This window comes from Vidua macroura, chromosome 1, assembly GCF_024509145.1.
Source record: "Vidua macroura isolate BioBank_ID:100142 chromosome 1, ASM2450914v1, whole genome shotgun sequence".
NCBI classification, from domain to species: Eukaryota; Metazoa; Chordata; class Aves; order Passeriformes; family Viduidae; genus Vidua; species Vidua macroura.
The window spans coordinates 45,945,392-45,965,759 of NC_071571.1; the positions used below are offsets into that span (position 1 = coordinate 45,945,392).

The 20,368-nt window shown below is 47.0% G+C and overlaps 2 protein-coding genes across 5 annotated transcripts; one reads left to right on the forward strand and one right to left on the reverse strand.

Annotated features, from left to right (window-relative positions):
• Positions 1 to 305: 305 nt before the first annotated feature.
• Positions 306 to 6,076, forward strand: SNRPD1 (small nuclear ribonucleoprotein D1 polypeptide). The gene is made up of 4 exons (XM_053982827.1): positions 306 to 413; positions 934 to 1,010; positions 3,432 to 3,623; positions 5,874 to 6,076. The coding sequence occupies exons 1-4, from the start codon at positions 400 to 402 to the stop codon at positions 5,948 to 5,950; spliced, it is 360 nt and encodes a 119-aa protein (XP_053838802.1). The 5' UTR covers positions 306 to 399; the 3' UTR covers positions 5,951 to 6,076.
• Positions 6,077 to 6,635: 559 nt separating this feature from the next.
• On the reverse strand, positions 6,636 to 19,926 carry SLC6A20 (solute carrier family 6 member 20). Of its 4 annotated transcripts, XM_053982800.1 has the most exons (12): positions 15,582 to 15,717; positions 14,754 to 14,845; positions 13,807 to 14,034; positions 12,718 to 12,828; positions 12,104 to 12,345; positions 11,077 to 11,239; positions 10,561 to 10,765; positions 9,644 to 9,803; positions 8,572 to 8,616; positions 8,451 to 8,485; positions 7,236 to 7,495; positions 6,636 to 6,902 (listed from the first exon to the last, which is right to left on the reverse strand). In XM_053982800.1, the coding sequence occupies exons 1-11, from the start codon at positions 15,694 to 15,696 to the stop codon at positions 7,260 to 7,262; spliced, it is 1,632 nt and encodes a 543-aa protein (XP_053838775.1). In that variant the 5' UTR covers positions 15,697 to 15,717; the 3' UTR covers positions 6,636 to 6,902; positions 7,236 to 7,259. The 4 variants fall into 4 exon arrangements, with proteins under 4 accessions (XP_053838775.1, XP_053838768.1, XP_053838784.1 ...); XM_053982793.1 differs by lacking the exon at positions 6,636 to 6,902 and having other exon boundaries at positions 7,168 to 7,495; XM_053982813.1 differs by lacking the exon at positions 6,636 to 6,902 and adding an exon at positions 19,786 to 19,926 and having other exon boundaries at positions 7,254 to 7,495; positions 8,451 to 8,616; positions 15,582 to 15,722.
• Between the last annotated feature and the right edge of the window lie 442 nt (positions 19,927 to 20,368).

The following is a 20,368-nucleotide window of genomic DNA, read 5'->3' on the forward strand; positions in this document are numbered from 1 at the left end:
GGTTTAAAAAGAAGTAGTCTATTTGTTTTTTTCTTTACTAACATTTATTTTTAATTAAGGAAGGCAAGCTGGTAAAACCTTACAAAAAGCCAGGCTTTCATAGACCAAGTCCCCGCACTTCTATTCACATCTCCTTCCCATCATGCCCATCCTTCTTTTTCCTCCATCCCTCTTTTCCATCCTCTCACCTTTTCCCCACCCTCTCCCCCAGGGGCGGCATCAGGCGCTGCCCGGCGCTCGCCGTGCGTCCTCCGGGCCGCTAGGGGGCGCTGTCGCGGCAGCGTCCAGGCGCGCGCGGCCTGACCGAGAGGCGCCTCGGCCCCGCCGTGCTCGGGGCTGCGCTCGCCCGGGGCTCCCCGCCCGCCGCCGCTCCGCGCCCGGGGCCGCCCGCCCGCCGCCATGAAGCTCGTCAGGTGAGCGGGTGGGCGCGGATGAGGGCGGATGGAGGCGGATTGCCCGCGCCCGGCCGCGGCGGCAGTGCCGGGCGAGCCCGCGCGTTCAGGGCCGCCCCGCGCTCTCCCCTCACCGCGGGCGGGAGCGGGAGCGGCCCGGGCCGGCCCCCGCTGTGCCGGGCCTGCGCGGGTCGCTCGGCAAAGCTCCCCCCACCTCGTCCTTTTTGGAGGGAATCTCGGAGTGGGTTAGCGTTGCTTTCCCGGGATTGGAACGATTTTTAAAATGGTTCCCTCTTTGTACAATAATGGCCGTTTCGCCTGGAAGTAGATGCTGGATCCGGCAGTGTGTCACTCAAGCGTCCCAGCTCCCGGTGGCTGGGCAGGACGTGGAGTGTGTCGCTGGACATCCCCAGCAGAATCCGTGAGCGCCGTCTTTGGGAGCTCAGGATGCGGAACTGCTTGGTGCTGCCTGTCGAACACGTACGGGTTTATGTGGAAGTGAACGGGTTTGGAGTTTTTAAAATGCCTTTTTAATTCCCAGGTTTCTAATGAAGCTGAGCCATGAGACTGTGACCATTGAGCTGAAGAATGGGACGCAGGTGCATGGAACGATCACAGGTACGGCAGGATGCAGCAAAATACTCGCCCGTTGCCTTTCGGCAGACAGTTAACAGCCGCGGCTTGAATGAGTTTTTTGTCCTGTGCTCCCTCTTGCGGGGACCAGCACAGGGGAATGCAGGAGATGGGCTTTGTAATTCATAGCTTTGTGTGCAAGCGCGAGGTGTGTTTGTGTTGCAGAAGTGTCTGGATATTGTCGGGAGTTGCTGGGAACAGTGGGGAGCTGTGACCAGCCACTCTCCATAGGTAGCCACGAAAGTACTTGGGAATTTCAGTGGGTCACGGATTGTCTTTGATGTGTAGTAGTGGGTGAGTCCATCCATTACTGGTGGACTGAGATTTCTTTGTTTTAAAGGTTCTGCTGGGAGCCGTAAATTCGCTGTTGCACTGGGAGCCTCTGAGCCCAGCTGCAGCTTTGCCTGCAGACAGGCTCGGGGGGAAGGAAGTAAACTCTTCCAAACTTTGCTTGGTAGTCTCTTAGAATTTTAGTAGCACGGTCACAGAGTCACAAAATGGTTTAGGTTGGAAGGGACATTAAAGACTATCCAGTTCTAACCCTCTGCCATGCACAGGGACACCTTCCAGTAGACCAGGTTGCTCAAAGCCCCATCCAGCCTGGAACACTGCCAGGGATGGGGTATCCACAGCTTCTTTGGGAAGCCTTTTCCAACTGATGTGGTCTTAAATTGGTTAAATTTTGCACGTAGACTAAAAAATAAAGTTAATTTCTGTTGAGCACGTTTTTTGTTAAGGCAAATCTAGATGGAAATGCATATTTGCATATGTTTGATTGCATGAGAGGTGGGTTTGAAAACGGCAGAGATGGGTGTGGGATGCAGGGCAAAGAGGGATCCTGGCCAAGAGAATCTGCTCTCCTGACGCTGCCAGAGGTCTGTCCTCTGGGTTCCTGGGAGTTCCTGATTACCAGGTGCTTCTTTGTAGCACTGAGCTGAAAGTTGCAGGGAATTCTGTAGGGTTCGTTATGTGTTTCTCAGGTATTAAAACATGTGCAAGCAATTTTGTTTGCTTTAATAACCTCAGCGAGGGACGTCGTTCTGAGAGTGTTCCTGTGAGCTGTGCTTGGAGACAGCAGGTAGGATGTAGGTGGGGCATGATGTGTTTAATGAGGCAAACCTTCACGGCTGAGGTGAGGAAGCTGCTGCATCTCCCTTCCTAAACTCACCCCCAGGCGGTTTTCAGAAGCTCTTCTGCCCAGGCACTCTTGGAAAATAAAAAAGTTACAATTCTTGTTAAGTTTGAATTTTATTCCAGAGTATTGCTGAGGTGCTTTTTTGGCCAGCAGCCATCTGTGGGGATTTGGCAGAGTTGAAAACTGGCATTATTTTGCAGCCAGGTCCATCAGCTTTGATTAGAGCTGAGTGAACCACCTTGGTTCCTGATTGTAGCACACTCTGCTGAACCCAGCCAGATGGGAAGCAAACACTCTGCTGGGCTCCTGACCTTGCTGCTCTTTCAGGTTTAATTGTCGAGCAAAGCCTCTCTCATTTGCTGCTAAGAATCCGCAAAAACATTGCACAATATCCTCTTCCTCCCAGCTCCAGGGCAGGAGCAGGGCTGAAGGGGCAGGTTTTGTGTAATGCCCCTCACACCAGCCAAGGGACTGGGTCGGCTGGAGATGTGTAAAATCTTGAGGGGGGGGGGGAGAGGACAGAAAAATAAAGTCACCGTCATTTTGATCTTCATAGCTGGAGATCAGATCCCACCTAAAGCTCTGGATATGCAAAATAAAAACTTCTGGGTTTTTTTTAATTGCTTCTCACGGCTGTTACACAGTACATGCATCCAACTGAGATGTTTTTTCCAGTTCAGAATTATGCATAACACAGCACAGTGTGCACAGTACTAATTCCATACAATTCTTATGTACTGGCTGTTCTCAGAGTTCGTAACCACAGTGGTTGTTTCTTGCAGTGGGGTATTTTATGTACTTTCATAGAGAATTCACTCTGGTGTTGAATGTATTTTATCAGAAGGTAAATTTTGCTTTTGTGGTTGGATTTTCCTAAGGCTTACAGAAAAAGGAAATGACCCAGGTTATTTTTCCTCCTCCAAGGTTTGTTTTACTTCTTTTTAAAGGACTAAAGATTAGTATTAGCCTTCTGTAATAAGCACTGGTTTATTTGTTGTTCAGAGGAGTTATTTCAATCATTTACAAAGCAGCTGGATAATATTGCCAGGACCTGGATAAAGATCTCTAACCATGAGGAGCTAAAGGCCTCTCACGGTAACTGCCATAATTCAAGAGAGACAAGAGATGTGGTTTCATTCTGTGACAGGCTGAAGTAATTAAAGAGCAGTAGAAGCAGGTGTTGATGAGCAGGACAAATCTTATTTCATGTGTGTACTTAAAAACAGGCAACAAGAGACCTTATCCCTGAAATGAGGCTTGTGTTGTTTCAGGAGTGGATGTCAGTATGAACACACATCTCAAAGCAGTGAAAATGACACTGAAGAACAGAGAGCCCGTACAGCTGGAGACACTGAGTATTCGAGGGAACAACATTCGCTACTTCATTCTGCCGGACAGTTTGCCTCTGGATACTTTGCTAGTGGATGTTGAACCAAAAGTCAAATCCAAGAAAAGAGAAGCAGGTGAGTTTGTGCTTTCCTAGTCTGTGTTTGTTCTGCCTTTGTGTGCATTTTAGTTCTGTGAGTCTGAGGGTGTCTGATTTGAGTCTGTCAACATCTGCATTTGGTATCAAATTCCTTCATCACTGAGGGTTTGACATGGCACTGGCTCAGTCTGCCTTGCCCATCTCCTGGGCATCTGCAGAGCTTCATTCACATGAAGTTGTGTTATGACTTTTCATGCATCTATTTTTAAAAATGTAAATGTTTATCAGCTTGAATAAGTCTTAACCTATTTGAGTCTTACAGTTGGCACCCAAAGAGATTTACACTTCCTCTTCTCGAGATGTCTCTGTTTCTCCAGTCTGTATGGGGAGCTTCACACAGATAATAAGTATAGGACAGTATATCAAATGATGTTGAATGGTTCACTGAAATTTGGTGGGGGTTAAAAATGGTATCTATGAATTTGAGAGACTTGAGAACCTGAGGGAATCGAGGCTGTAATCCAGTGGGCGCATCTCCAGCTTTGGCTCCCAGTAGTGTTCCAGTCTCAGCTCTTCTGCTCTTCCTGGAACTTTTTTTTTTCAATGTGCTGCTGAATAAAAATCTTTCTCCTTAGAAGCCTAACTTGACTGTAACTCAAGTTTAATCCACACTGTTGAAGATGAGTCTCCGGTAAACCCCGGGAAATCAGCAGCAGTATATATTTTACCCACCAGTTAATCTGTGTGTTTTAAAAACATTGAGCTGTAAGTGAAAGCTAATTGTGCTCTAAAATCATGTTGTACCTTTTCTCCTGTAATTAGTGTTGAACTATGTGGGCATGCAGGGTGTTCTGCATTGGTGAAGAACCTCGTCTGTGCAGCACCAAGTGTAAGCACTGCAGCTGCTGCCTTGATAGGGAATAAGGATAAAGCTCCCAAAGGGGCTTTGTTCCTCTCAAGTTCATGAAGAATAATCTGACCACACGGAGGAATGAGTGTGGTTGGATTGCATTTTTCCTGAACCTCATGACATGGTGTGAACAGGAACATCCCTACTTGGTGTCAGCTTTGGGGAAAGCAGCCCTGATAGCTCCAGTTACCTCCATTTGATGCTCCCAGTATCCACAGTGTGTGGAAGCGCTCTCAGACCAAAGCTGTGCTGTATTTTGCCTTAATCCATAAATGCCCTTGGGCTTCAGAAGTGTAAAACCCGTGATTCTGTCCTTGGCAAGTGGTCAGGAAAGGGCAGGATACTGGCTGGGGTGTGTGTGCCACATGTGCCTTGGGTCCAAGTGTGCTGGCACTTGGTGAGCACAGCTGCCTGCTGATGCTGTCATCCTCCAGCTGGGGTTGATGCTTCCATGGATTTTACAGGATCAGTGTATTACCAGCAATATAATGACACCTTGCTTAAGTCAGATTTGTCCTGTGTTTCTGCTCCTTCTGTCTTTTCTGCATTTTTAACCTACATCCCAGAATTAATTGTCACAACTTGCTCCTTGAATATAGGTGCTAGTGGTTGTCTCTTAGAGAGCCACTTCAGCAGCGTTTTCAGTATCTTTTTGAGCCCTGCACTCACAAACACGTTTGAAATGAACCAATAATCTAAAGATTGTGGAGTGTCCTTGCAACCTGGTGGGTCACATTTCTTTGGGAGAGAGAGATGCAAAGGCACGTTATCACCTTATGGATCATATGACATTCAGAAGTTGGTTTGTGGCCTGCACTGTCCTATGATTCTGTCTTCTCTTTAAAATTAAATAGCAGTAATTAAAACTGGGAGCACACAGTCAAGACTTTTGCCTTAAAATCACATCTGCAATTGGCAGAGGCAAAACTGAGACCAGTAGGAGCTGTTGGATGCTGGGATCCTTTCAAAATGCTGACCTTCCACATGGTGCCTGAGACAGGATAGATTTGGGAATCTCACAGCATGTCAAAATTTGCATTTCTCTCTAAAAAACGAGACTGTATATATATAGAAAAAAAAGGAATCCTGGTTTCCTGTCAGATTACATAGTCATTTGGGAGCAGCCAACTACGCCCTTGTTTTCTGCAGTGAAGTCAAGGACAGACAGTAGTCTGTGGAAGTTGTATACTGGAAGTACTAACACAAAGGATGAAAATATTGCCTGAAACTTACTGAGCATTAACAGACTGAATACCTAACTTAATGTCTTATCACAGGGAAGCTGTGTGGTGATTATGCTCAATACAGAATGTTTTAATAAAAAAGAAAGTATTCCTCAGTCTCACTTTATTTACCCTTTTTCTTTTACCTGCCAAGTTGCTGGAAGAGGCCGTGGAAGAGGCCGTGGCAGAGGCCGAGGTCGTGGAAGAGGAAGAGGAGGCCCAAGACGATAACTTCTCATCATATTCTGGGCAATTTCTGGGCAATTGTGTTCAATTACCATATTCTAGGCAATTTCAGGTTTATTTTGTACAGGTCTTGTTTATGGTATCCATTTTTAATAAACTGAAATGTGAAAAGGTGTCTTTCCTTTGTTAGCAAAGCCTGGGGAGGGAGGCATGTGTGTCCTGTTCCTAAGGCTGTTGCAGACTTCACAGATCTTGGTTGTCACTGTCGAGATTTTGCCCACCCCTGGGGGCTGTACAATTCCTCTTGCTTTTTGCCCCAGAATGAGAGACTTGTGTTGTGCTTTAACAGTGTTTGAAATTAATCCCTCTTTTCTAAGGCACTTGCCATTTTCTAATGGTTCCATAGTCAAGACACTGTATTAAGAACCCCTGTCCCGTGAGTGTGTCTCTATTACTGTTCTTCAGAGCAACCTTTTCTAAAGTTTATAGATACAATTTTAATGTTTTCTATTACATTAAGCTTGCGATTTAAACATGTTGCTTTCTTTATAAAACATTTGCACAGGGAAATTAACCAGGTCCATGGGAACTGCTGGATTGTTACATCTGATGATTAAAGAATACCTGGATATTAACTTTGTCAAAGCTAATTATATGGCAAACTTTTGTTTGGGTGGGGCTTGTAAAGCAGCTTTATCACAGATATCTTCTAGTGTACTTAAAGTACATCCCTAGAAAATACAAAGTACAGCATAGTGCACAGTTGCATACTGGAACTGGAAGCTTACTTCTGGAGATGGGAGAACTTGTGCAGCTTACACACGTGTGCATATATATAGATATATGCATATATAAATATATATATTCACTGTTTTGCTGGACACAAGTATAAAAGAAGCTGTGTTAGCCACATTTCTCTCCCAGTGCCATCCTGCTGATTATTCCCATGTAGGAAAGCAATTGTCACATTCTCATTGCCAGACTTCAACAGTTTCACCTGTTTACGAAATACAGATGTAATTTCAAACAATGAGTATGCTTAAGTGTCTTGAATGGTTTGGGGGCATTTGCTGGTAAATCAGTGCAGGAACATGTTTGGTTGTTCATGTTTCCACACAGGAAGTGCTACAACAGTGGAAAATAATCATCTAATGTTGTGTAATGGGCTGATGTGCTGGTTAATTTGTGCTAGCTGGCATTTTGTGAGCTGCTCTTCTCCTCACCTCTTACAGAGGCTACTTTAAAGCTTCATCTTGTTACAGAAGAGCTTCTTTCCCCCAAACCATTGTGGAACCTCCCAAGAGCACTTTTTGGTCAATATAGCACCCACCATTCTCAACTCTATAAGTAGCTGCTACAAATAATGGTTGCTGCTGTCTTCCAGAAGTGCCCAGTCACTGGTGACGGGGGTAAGGTCTTCCCAAATCCAGCTGTCAGCTTTCATGCAACAGTTGAAACTCGTTCCCTCTTCAGTCTCTTCCTTATAAAAGTCACTAGTGCTCCCAGGGGTATGCACATGGTGGATGATGCCACAAGCAGCCCGATCACCGCCAGGGCATAGCCTGGGTAATCCTTGGTCACCAGCTGCCCCTGCAAGGGAGAAAAGCAGTGTTGGATCTGTGGGGTCTGTCCCAGAGTCAGGCCAGGAACAAAGCTGTGTTTATCGATCTAAGCAGGACCTCTGAGAAGCATTTTCAGTCTATGGCAGTCCACAGCTGCCGTTGGTGGTGTGGTTCTCTGTCCAACCACACACACTGGAAACTGACAAGAACAGAGCTGCTGACAACAGGATTGCCAGGAATTTCTGCAAGCTTTTGTAAAGAGCAGATTTTGGCTTGGTTTGTGTTTCTTAATGAGGTGGCTGGGCCCTGACCTCTGTCAGTCTCTGTTCCTCTCCTGGAGCCTGTGGGCTCATGCTGACACCCAGTCAACAGGCAAGCCTGCCGTGAGTCCTAAATTGGCCATGACATAAAAACAATTATGTGCTTTGTTCCTGCATGATGGAAACATTTCCACAAAATGTTACGAAACCAGTGATTAATTATCAATTAGTAATTGCTCTGTGATAAATGCACAGTCCAGTATTCTTAAGAAAGTGTTTTGGCCATGAAGAAAAATATATATGGAAATTATGAAAACTATTCCAGCAGCAGCTCAGTTCTGTTAAAGTACCACTAATTTTGTTCAAAGTAAATACACTTTAATAAATACACTTTAATAAATACACTTTAAAAGTAGGGGGTTTTAAGTGTATTTTTAAATATGATATTTGGGTCTTCAACATGAATGAAATTTAATTCTATGAAGGGTTGATTAAGAATCATAGAGGGAAATTAGTTGATTTTACAGAATCATTGCGTCATCACTAAGTCAAGTTTTCCCTGGTTTTCCTTTCCACAAAATTAAGGGATGGCCCTGACTCCAGCTCCTCACTTCCACAAGGCCATTTTGTGGAACAGTGTAGTTAGGAAAGAAGCTTGTATTCCTTGCAGGAACTAAGGAAGGTTTAAAACAGAAAGAAAGCCCAAACCCAAAACTCTTTTACCTGTGTGGCATCCCATGCTTGGTATTGCAATGTTCCTGTGAGGATATAGTCGGTGAGGTAAAAAATAAATAGGCTTATAATAAGCAGTGGACTAACAAAAGCCCACATAATTTTCCAATACCAGTTTGGCTTGCATCCAATCATGGTATAAAGATCTTTCTCAAATCTGTTCAAAAGAAAACCAAACATTTTTGTGAAGAAAACCAAACGTGTATTTTTGAGATTGGCTACAGATACTCGATGAATACCTTGTTCTGAGTTACTTCAAAAACCACCTACAGAATCAAGTATGTCAGATGAGAAAGGGGAGTACAGTTGACCACAAATGAGTGGAGAATTATTGTCTGAAAAGCTGGCTCACCAAAATCACAGTGAGGGCGAAATCAGACAGTGAGGCTTCCAAGAGAATCCCAAGTTGCAGAGAGGAGCTAGCAATAGGTACAGCAAGAAAATTCTGCCTGAATCATAAGCTCAGGCTGTTACTGGTGTCAGCTGACAGAGGGAAGGAATGATGCTGTAGTATTGTGGAGAAAACAGCTGGGTTTGTGTAGCTGAGTATCCTCGGTGCTGTTACCTGACTGTCTTTGAGGAAGTGCTGACACTGGGAATGGTACCTAAAATCTCACAGGAGACCTGGATCTGACTCGAAGGCTTTGAACTCATCAGGGAGGAAATACCACGTATGTGCCTGGACACCCTCTGTGCTGGCAGACTAACAAAGCAAATGCTGAAGCCTTTCCTTTCAGCTATTTTCAAACGCCTTTGCTGTTCAAAACTTCTGATTCCAGAGCTTCCTTATACCCACAAGGATTGCCTTGGGAGACAAACAATGTGCGAGGTGACCACCTTTGAAACCAGACTTACTGGCACTCTTGTGCTCGTACTGAATTCCTGTCATGGGAGGAGCAGAGTTTTGGTAGAAGTTGCTCCTGAGACCAAAGACAAGAGCAGGGAGCTGTGTGTACAGCTTCTTAGTACTGCCCTGCCAGCAGAGAGAGTGTCAGCCCAGCCTGGCCCCTCATGGCCCTGAGACAAGGCCCTGGAAGGGCTCTTCAGGGCAGGGGAGACCCCCATCCCCTTGCTGATCCTATAGCACAGGAGAAACATTTATCCCAAGGCAGTATTTTTATTCCTGGCCCATGGCCGCTCCCCAGGCTGTCTCACTACAAAAGAAGCAGGGCTCCAGGTTTTACCTCCTTATCCCATAGATGTAACACACAGCAATGGTTTCCACCAGCACAATGAGCAGCAGCGAGAGGGTGGCTGCGTAGTCATTGAAGATGTCAAACCAGTAATTTCCAGCCTCCATGGTGAAGATCAGGCCAATTATACAATTCATAAAACACACAACACCTGCGTGGATAAAACAGGGATCCTGCCATTACACCTGGAAGTTTGTGTAGGGAAAATGTCACACTTCTTGTGACTAACAAGCTGGTGGGATTTCTGCTGAGCAGCTCTCTTTGAGGAGAAGGATTTTCTTTTCCCCTGTGGAAAAGACCTGCCCCTTTGCATGTGTTACTGTCATTAAACTGCTGCTCCTTAGACCTGCACAGTCACAGCACATCACCCCTGACATGGTCAAGACAACCAAGTCTGAGATACAGCCTTGTCACACGTGCATGCAGCATCTGCTGTTGCCACTGGGCATGCAGCTAAAACAAGTTTTAAGGTAGGACAACTGATTTCCATGCCCAGAGAGGAGCACATATTTCTTTTGACCGATGACTGAGGTGGTTCATAGTTGGGATACTGGCGACGTGACTGAACAGCTACTCGCTGCAGCTATGCTGCCATTTGTACCCTCCATTTGAGTTTCACCAGTCAGGAGAGACAAGTCTTAAGGAGCTTGGATGTGTTGGGAAGCCTGGAAATAAACAGCCACAACTGCCCTGGAGCTCCCAAAGGAAAGGGCTGCACAGGATGGCAGGATTTCACAAGGGCAGGCAAACCCTTCTGGCAACATATTTGCTATTCCCTGCTTCACCTGAGGTCAGAGAGTGGAGTAGCACTTCACTCAACAGCAGTGGACACCACAGCTTCTGCACACACACACACACACACTCGTTGCTCACTGTGTGGCCTGTGCTGCAGCCTGGCAGGTGCTTACCTGAGATGACCTCCTTGGGAAAGCGGGAGGCAATGACCCTGCTGTCGGTCAGTGGCGTGAGGATGGCAGCCGTGTTCCCCAGCATGCTGCCAATGCCCAGCATCAGCAGCATAAAGAAGTAGAGCACAGAGTACAGCTGGGGCACCTCCATGTTTTTGATCGCTTCCGAATAGACTATAAATGCCAGTCCTGTCCCCTGGACAGCCTGATGGAGATAAGAGGACAAAACTGAGTTACAGGCAGCTCTTCAGCTCGATAAAGGACATAAAACAAAAGAGAGTGACTCTGTGTCATGACAATGTACAGCTGAGGTGTGGCTTTGCACAGCAAAGGCAGGTGAGGTCTTCACTGGTTTATCCCAACTGCACGGACACTGGATGCCAATGACCCAAGCGAGCCCCTGCCCCATCCTGAGGGGTAGAAATGATCCCCAGCCCTGGCCAGGCAGCTCCTGAGCTCACATGGTGTGCCTGGGCTCAGTGGGAGCAAAGGAGACACCACAACATGGCAACTCACCGTGTCTAGCTCAGCTTCCAAGCTGCAGTTTTTAATCTGTGGCACTAGTTGGGCATATTCCTGTGGGTAGGTGGCCATGAGGTAATCTTTCATCTCACTGAGATTGTCTGCTGTTAAAGAGCCTTCCTCCAGGTCAAAAGCATTCAGCAGCAGCAGGATCACCCTGGGAAGAATTTCAGGAATTTAATGGCTTTCAGGCTGAGGGGACCTCATCCCTTTTTTCCATCGGCCCCATGGGAATGCTTTGCTGGTCCCAGGGCTTCAGTGTCCCTGGGTGAGAGCAGCACTTCCAGTAGGGACACTGGCAACCTTGTGCTCATTTGTGCCTTGGAAGGGAGCAGCTCCTGCGCCCACACTGCTGCTCCCAGGCAGGTACCTTGGGTGCTGGCCAGTGCTGGCTGGTGTCTCTTCCCCTTTGCCCCGCGGTCTCACGTCCACACCCCACCAACTTTAAAGTCTTTTGTCAACAAGCAAGGACTAGCAGTTTGGTTTCCTTTCTGATCAACAGATGGATTGAAAGCTCTAAAAATATGAGTAAATATGTAACTGCCGTGGGCCCTGTGCCAGGGACTGCACACAAGCTTGCAGCTATAGGACACAATCCTGCAAGCTGCTGGGCACTTGCAGAGCATCACAGCCAAGGAGGATGAGCTCCTGGAACTTAAGGGCTTAACCTTAAAAAGAGGGGATCTGAGCATCACTGCATTTATTAATCAGCTCCCCCACATTCCCTGGAGCATGGACCAGGACGAGAACACAAGGGAAAGTGCCTCTGTGACTTGCCCAGGCAAATTCATCCTCTTGACCAGGCCTGTGTCTGGAAGCAGCACCCAGGTGTCAAAAGGCAAAGCGCTCTGACCTTTCATCTCAGGCTTCATCGCTTTGAATAGCTCCTTTAGCTTTATTAGAGCAGTATCAGCTCTGGTCTTGGGGCAGTGCTGGCAGTGCTGCATGCTGTTATTAATTTACCTCCCCCCTCACCTGCCCCAGAACAGCGTGCAGCGGAAAACCAGTGAAACACTCTTACTTGTTGATACAGCTCTCATAGTTAAAGGTCGCCTTGAAGCCGTAGATGGAGAAAGTGACGATGCTGGCAAATATGGAAGTGGTGCTGTTGATGAGGGACACGATGATGGCGTGTCTCTGGCAGTTGTTGCTGGGTTCGTTGTAGCTGGCAAAGGCAATGAGGCTGCCGAAGCCAAGGCCCAGTGAGAAGAAGATCTGTGTGGCAGCGCTGATCCAGGTCTTGGGGTTTGACAACTGCTCCAGCTGCAAAAGCCAGACGAGAGAGCAAAAGACCATGAAGTTCCACTAAGTGCCCAGCACTGCCCCTTCCAGCCTGCAGGGATGGGGCCCTTTGTGCATTCATTACAGGTCAGGGGTGTTCCTGGGCAGGGTTACTGCTCTGACTGAAAGCAACAGGTTATGCTAACAAGAAGGTCTTTTTCTGCAGGAAAAAGCAAGCAGCTTATGGGCACCATGGCAGTCTCCAGCCATTCCCAGCTGAGGTTTCCAGCTGCCAGACCTATGTTACTGCAGCAAAAATTCAGTATAAAAAAAGGAGGACCAAGACCTTTTAAAAACTTACATGCCCAATAACCAATAACATTTCCTGAAATTTTCAATACAGTTTTTCTGTACCTTTGGTGTGAACATGTAGACGAGCCCATTCACAGCTCCATGAAGTGTTAATCCTCTGATGAGGTATATGATGAGAACACAGTATGGCAAAGAGGCTGTTACATAGACGACCTGGGGGGAAAGAGGGAAAGACCTTGGTCTAAAGAATACATAAGACAAAGCTAATCTGCTATGTCAGACTCACTTTACATAAATAATTTCCATTAATATGTTTGTTATCCTGTATTAATTTTTAAAGAAATATTATCAGATAAATCTAGCTTTAGATTTACATTTTAGGGAAACAAGTTTTTAAGGATACTGAAGACCTGTGCTACTGTTCCAAGCATCTTCTCTTAGATTGGAAATCAAACAAAAATCTAAAATATTTGCAGCATTCGCAAACTCAGTTCTACATCATTTAGTGGCATAACAGTTCACAACCATCTATCAAAAACTCATTAGGCAAAGGTGATCATCACATGATCATCATCATGTTTGCTCTACAAGGAAGGCAAGCAGAGCTCATAAAAGGTAAACATCAAACATGCATTTAATCAAATTGAATAAAAATTTAATTGAATCAGTTGCAGCAAGTTTAAGAGGTTATTCCTAGTTTGTAGTCTCTTGGCTTTCTGTATTTGGTTAAGACGATTTGGGGATTACTTTCTTGCTGCTTAGTGCAGGCTCAGCCAGGACATTGGGGTTTTTCTCCCCACTTCCTCAAAACTTCTGCTGTGAATAAAAAGCAAGCAAAAAATGTCCAGTAGATGCCTTGTTTTTCTTGCAAAGACCAAGGAATAGACGTCTCCTGACATGGCTCTGCTGGGGCAGATGGCTTTCCTCGTGGCCAGCAGCCTGACAACTGGCCATGAGAGAGAGCTTGCTGTGTTTAAAGGACTTCCCTGGATTATTTTTTCAGTATCACTCAGCGTTTTGATTGATCTTGCTTCAGCTGCAACTTGACAGGGCAGCAGAGGCAGCAGAGCTCGGTGCTCCGGGGGGGATACTGTGACCCCAAGGAACAGCAGCCATTCCTCACTGCCTGCCAGCGCTCGTTTCCCCTCCCCACGTCCCCTCCGGGCTCGGCAGGGCTGTGCCTGCTCTCACCTTGCCGGTGGAGGCGGTGCCGCGGAGGATGCAGAGGTAAACCACGAGCCAGGCCAGCGTCAGGCACAGCGCCTGCTCCCACTGCACGCTGCCGCTGGCCTCCAGCGACGGGGAGATGTTCAGGGTCTGCCGGTACCAGAAGTACTGCGTGGACGATGTCTTCTCACACTCCTCCTCGTAGCCCGTGCGGTTGCTGTTGAGGGGGCAGGTGGCCCATGGCAGGGGGTCCTGGGAGGAAGGAGCATGGAGTGAGTGAGGGCTGTCGGCATGGCAGGGAGAGCCGAGGTGCTAGTGGGGAACAGGGAGGATGATGGCAAGGGCTGCTTTCTGCCCGGGCTTGCTTCTCTCTGCATGGTGCTGCCGGGGCTGGGGATGACCCTCTCCCCTGGGGATGATCTCTTTTGATAATCTCCCTTGGCAATGACCCTCTCCCCAAGGACTGATGCTTTCTCATCCTCTCCCCTGGGGATGACCCTTTCTGAACCCCCTACCCAAAGACAGATCAGCTCTCATTCCTCAGGATGACCAGACTGATTCTCTCCCCAAGGACTGAGCCTCTTTAACCCTCTCCCCTGAGGATGACATTCTCCAAGCCTCTACCGTGGGGCCAGACCTCTCCCCTGCCACCAGACAGGCCCATCCCAGGATGCAGGATACCCTGCCACCAAGGCACACATGACCAAGGCGTCACAAGCCTGGCCTTGACCTGAATTGCATGGTGAGGAGAAGACAATGGCCAATGTCTCTGGGAGGACCGTGGAGGAGGACATCACTGCCTCACTTTTCCCTCCAGCAAAGCCCTGGGTTTCTGAAGCTTTTGACACCCTTCCACCTCCCCATTCCCAGTTGACAATGGTGCCATGCAATATCCAGCACCAATGAAACCCAGCTCTGTGACCCTCCGCAGCCACAGTGGGGCCAAGCTGGGCTGCTGGGAGCCGACACACCTGGAAGGAGTGGAAGAGGTACCAGAAGGCCCAGGCATTTATCACATTGTAGTACATGGAGAGGAAGAAGGAGACGACAACACTGGCAACTCCTGTGGGTATGGAGGGAGACACTTGGTCAGCAGAAAACCCCAAAATGCCCAGGGCTCCACAACATCTGTGGGGTGTGGGAGCAGCACCGCCATGGCTGACACAGGAGAGGCTTTGTCCCTGCACAGCCATGTGCACAGGGCATGTCCCTGTCACAGTAGTCACTGCCTCCTCCTCCCACCAGGACTATCCTGACCTGGATTTGATACTCTAGGTCATGGGGCCTAGAATATTCAGTGTATAATTTCAAAATAAAAAAGTTTGCTTATGCAAATTAATGATAGTTTGGCTTTTCAGGGTAATTTAATAACATAAAAATGTAGCTAAGTGTGGACATTGGTAAATGGTAGACTGGAACAGTAGGAAATTAAGGCACCATTTTATCACTGATGTTGAGCTTATTGGGAAGGTGCTCTTGGGGCCAAAGCCCAGTGAAGGCAGCCCCAAGGGCTGGATTTAGCACTGGCCTTGACAACATGATTTTGGCAGTATGGCTGAGGGCAGGGGGATTCACACCTCTGCATCCAGACCCAACACAGGAAGCTGGGGTCTGGCCCCAGTGCTCAACCAGGGACAGGATAAATGCATGCCATGAGGTGTCTGGCTTTGCTCAGACTGGTGAAACCCAGTAAAACCTGAGCTCCCACCTGGGTCTTTTTTGAAAGACAAAGCTCTCCAATCTAAAATCACCCACATTCCCTGCATGCTGGAAAATAAAGATGGAAACTGAGAACATACCAACACCGCAAAGGTAGGGACTTATTATTTTCCAGGCGCCGATGCTGCCCTGCCGCATACGCTGCCCCACGGCCAGCTCCAAGTACAGCAGCGGCATGCCCTCGGCAATCAGCATGATAAGATATGGGATCAAAAAGCCACCTGTGAGAACAAACCCAACAGTCAGCTTTCAGCAGATCAGCAGCAAGATAAACACCACTTTGCCCTATTTGTGTTCAAGTCATGCTGTCAGTGTCCCAGAGGCTGGCTGGGTCTGGGTTCTGGTCCTGTCCAGGTACCTTGAGTACTGAGGGCACAGCCCAATCCTGAAGGACATCTCACAGAGGTTTCAGGCAGTGTCCCAGAGGCTGGTGGGCACTGACTGCCTGGCCGCAGGGAATTTTCCGCAGGGACTTGGCAGGACTGGGATTTCTGCTGTTAAACTGTGTTGGTCAGCACTGCTGTGTGGCAGTGCTGCCCAGATGCATCTGAGCGGTTTGAGCAATGCTGGGGGCTGAGGCTGTTAAAGGATAACCAACCACCTGCCAGACCTTGTAACTGATAATGAGACAAAGAGGAAGAGGGAAAGATTTACTTCAGTGTGGAGTGCTCTGCTGCACAGCCAAAGTGCTCAAAGAAAAGGTAACAGCAATGTCTATGTCAAACAGAAAGTTTTGAGTTACATATTGAAGTCTGGCCTTGCTTAAAAACAGAAAACAAACAACCAAAAAAACAAACTTAAAAGCTCCTAAATCCCCATGCTGAGCCCACAAGCACCAGCAAATGAATGAAGGCTTTTCCCCCAGGGCCCCACCTATGGGAGCAGACCCTGGGACACAGGCATTGAGTCTCCTGCATGGGGCTGCTCATCCCTGCTTCTCTGCACATGGAGAGCCACAGAGATGCTGCTGTGGAAGAGGAACAGCAAGAATGGGAAGGTTGACAGCGAGGAAAGGAAAAGGACCTTCCTGCCTGGCAACCAGAATGTACTTTGGCTTAAATTTCTGCTGGAAAAAAATAAAATCCTTGTATTTGACCTAGGGCTCACTTCAGAAAGAGCTGCTGACTGAGTCAAAAGCTGGATTTTTGTGAAGGCTTCCCTGCTTCCCTTTTTACAGCAAGCCAAAATATTTACGTAAATATCTCTTATTTAGGATTTAATCTGTGGCATTAACATTCCTTGCAATGGGCTCTGTGCAGCACTGTAGAGGAATAAACTCCATGCAATGACTGAGGCAAAGATCTGGAAATAAACACAGAGCAATAATCCGGTTTATTCTGGGAATTAATTTCCCACCTCCCAGCTCTCTTGTTATTAACAACCCCTTTGTTAGTCTGTTAGATAACTTCCTATGCTGCAAGGGAGCTGTTGAAGGTTTAAGAGCTCCCGCAGCCGCTCCATGCTGGTGGGGTGCAAACTGCTCCAGCAGCCACTGAGGGAGTTCTGCCATGTACCACAGGGGAATCAGCATTAGGCCCTTGCAAAGGTTTTCCACCCTCCCAGCAGCACTGCCACATGTTTGGCATTGACTGTGCCAACTGGCAAGGAGGAGAAATGCCTTCAGGCTTGTTCTTCACCCCAGTGTCCCCCTGCAGCTCGGGGTGCCAGCGCTAAGACCCTGCCCCTTGCTCTGCATCCTGTTTGCACACAGATCTTGCTCCTAGTGCTACTCTTCCCAAAGAGGAGAACCAAAACAGCTCACACAAGTGACTGGGCAGCCGATAAACTAGCTCCTTGTCAGCTGTGAATCAGCTCTACTCAACTCCCCGTTCATTAACACCGGGCGTGCCAGCTGTCTGCAAAAACCAGCCCACAGGCCAGATTCCTGTAGTTGGCAAAACGTGCGGAGTGTGCCCTGGCTCTGCTCAAGGCACTGGGCTTGGCCAGTGGCACCCTTGCCCCTGCTCAGGCTCCTGCCTGGTGCTCAGGGGCTTCCTCGCCCAGGGCTGAGTGATGCTGAGCACCAGCCCTGCTGCAGATCCAGCCTAGCCTCGTTTGAGCCTGGCCCAGCCTGCTTAGGGACAGAGGAACTGCACCTACGAGGTTTGAATCTGCCCTGCTCTGCTCAGGTCATGCTCTCTGCAGGACAGCAAGGAGAAGGAGGAGAAGGAAGAGAAGGAGGCAAACTGCTGATGAACATAATGACAGGTTACAAAGTCTGCAAATACTCAGGTTGCAAATACTCAGCATCATCCATGATAAGGGCCCTACTGCCCTGCTGGGCAGGACAGGGACTGACTCTGTGCTTTACTACAAGGAAGATGCCAAAAAAGCTGGCATCCTCCCTAATCCCAGTGCCTGGGATATCCAGCTTTTAAGTTCCTGAAATGATGTTCTGTATGCGTGGGTTTTGTGAACCCCTGGGAAGCCACAGAATCCTCATTAAGAGGGCAGTGAATAAAACAATCAAGAAAAGCAAAACCTCCTGTCAGGACTTTTAATTTCACTGAAGAAAGAGCTGCCTTTCCCCACACAAATATAAGTGGTGAAGAGAAAAATAATGGAAAATATAATGAAAAATAATGGAAAAACATTCTTATAAAACATGTTTTTTAGAAAATTATTGGGTGTATCATAGAATAGTTTGAGCTGGAAGGTACCTTTTAAAGGTCGTCTAGTCCAATGCCCCTGCAATGAACAGGGAAGCTTAAATAAGCTTCTATTCAGGTTAACCAAATGTTCCAGTATTAGTTACATTTTAGAGCATTTTCACCACCTTTCAGAGAATTTTCACCACAATACAGATGACTGGCTAAAAGAATGACACAAAGCCCCCAGAATGTCTGAGTTTTGCTGTCCTTCAGGATGTCTGCTGTGATGGGCTGCTAGCGAACTGATCACATGCAGTTTGACTGTGTACAGAAACACATTTTAAGCTTTGTGTTAGAGTTCAGTGTCAGATATGAACACTTTACCCTTAAAGCATATGGAGGGGAATATATGCAAAATTACAGCACATCTATAATTTCTGCTATCTGAATTGTCTAAGAAAGATTCAGCCACTGCAGCATCTATCTTCTACTGACACTTCACCCACAATATCACCTGGATTTTTCTGACCTGATCCCACAGGATAGCTCTGATGCAGTCTCAGAGCTGAGATGGCTTTTCAAACAGCAGCATGAACCAACTCCTACCACCACAAGTGCATTCAGAAGTAAGCTAGAAGCCAACAAAACAAGCATAAAAACAGCAAAAAGCTGTTTAACATCTCAGTGTTTCTTTCTGAAAGGAAGAAAAGGCAGAAGGAGACCAGAAGCAGGTGAGGCAGATGCTTATCATGTACCTTAATGCAAGACTGAGACGGGTCCCAAATTATGACAACAGATGAAATATGAGAAGCAGTAAAAAACTTGGTTGTCTTATAGAAAGCCTGTTTCTAAAGATTCTTCAGAAAAATGGTAGCTGTATACTAGAGGAGATTATTAATACTGGTCTTTAATTAGTCAAATTAACTGACTTTTGATTTCTAAGAAAGAACAGCTGTGGCTCATATATGCCACAAACATCATCCTCCTTCACTTTGGACCCAGGAGGAGAATAAACTTTCAAAGAGGGTTTTGGGGGTCTTTTTGGTTGGTTTATTTGTTTTTGGAGGACAAATCAATTTATTTCTTATTTCCAAAGGTTCCTGGAAGGCTTTAGCTATGGAACTCCTGTTGATTAAGGCATTTCAGCCAACTTTAAGGCAGATTTGCAGCCAAGTTATCATCTCCTAAAGTAAGGCTTTGTATAAAAGACAAGATATTAATGACAGGTACTTGAAATAATACAGCTGATCTTTAAGTTAAATGAGTGTAATCATCTCCCCTTCTCAATATTTTCCAAGTCCCCAGAGGTGAACAAACATACAAGGACATGAACCAGTTTCTGACACCTTCAGAGTGATTCAATGGGGCAAAAATATAATAAATGAAGACTATGTGGATCTACATCTCTCACTCTACCTCAGTTTTTTTAGAAAACATGGGCCCTCCCACTGTTTCATTGCACTTACAGGAACAAATGCCACTATACTGGGGCAGCTGTCAGGTAAAAGCCTAATGCTAAAGAATATATAAAATAAAGCCACAATAAAAGACATTGTACAACAACAGAAAGCCAGACCTCTCTGCCCTGGACCTTTCTGGGTGGACAGAGCATGAACATGGACAACATACTTTTGCACTTAAAGCTTGCCCCACTCCTCCTCGAGGGAAGCAAGAAAATGTAAACCACACTTACCTCCTCCGTACATCTGACATAAGTATGGAAACCTCCACACATTTCCCAGCCCCACAGCATAGGAAATGCAGGCAAAAACAAACTGCAGGGGATTGTCCCATAAGGGTCGGGATTTCTCCATTGCTTTCTTGCAGGCAGAGGTTTCAGCACAGCCTCCTGCCTTCCCTCCCTCAGGTACTCTGCCAACCGTGCCTCACACTCCACGCCAGTCCGGCTCGGAGGGGAGGGAAAGGCGGAGGAGCTATGCTTGCCAATTCCTATCAAGCTTTTTAATTACTAATCTTATTAACAGGCACATACTGAAATAGGAATGCTGGTAAATAGATTATAGACACACAGAGAACTATAAAATTGGTACTTTGGGTGAATAGCTGCTTGGGTTTTGACTGGCATTTCTGGGAAGGATGTGAGCTGAGGGATTTTTATCAACTCACATGCCAACTTGAAGCTGTGAGGAAATAACATCGGGGCTGCAGTTTGGTTTTGGAAATGGGACATTCCTTTCCCACAGGGCTACCTTCCTACTGAGAGGCATTCATGTGCATGAGGCACCAGCTTGAATTTGATTGCACAGAAGAGGGGT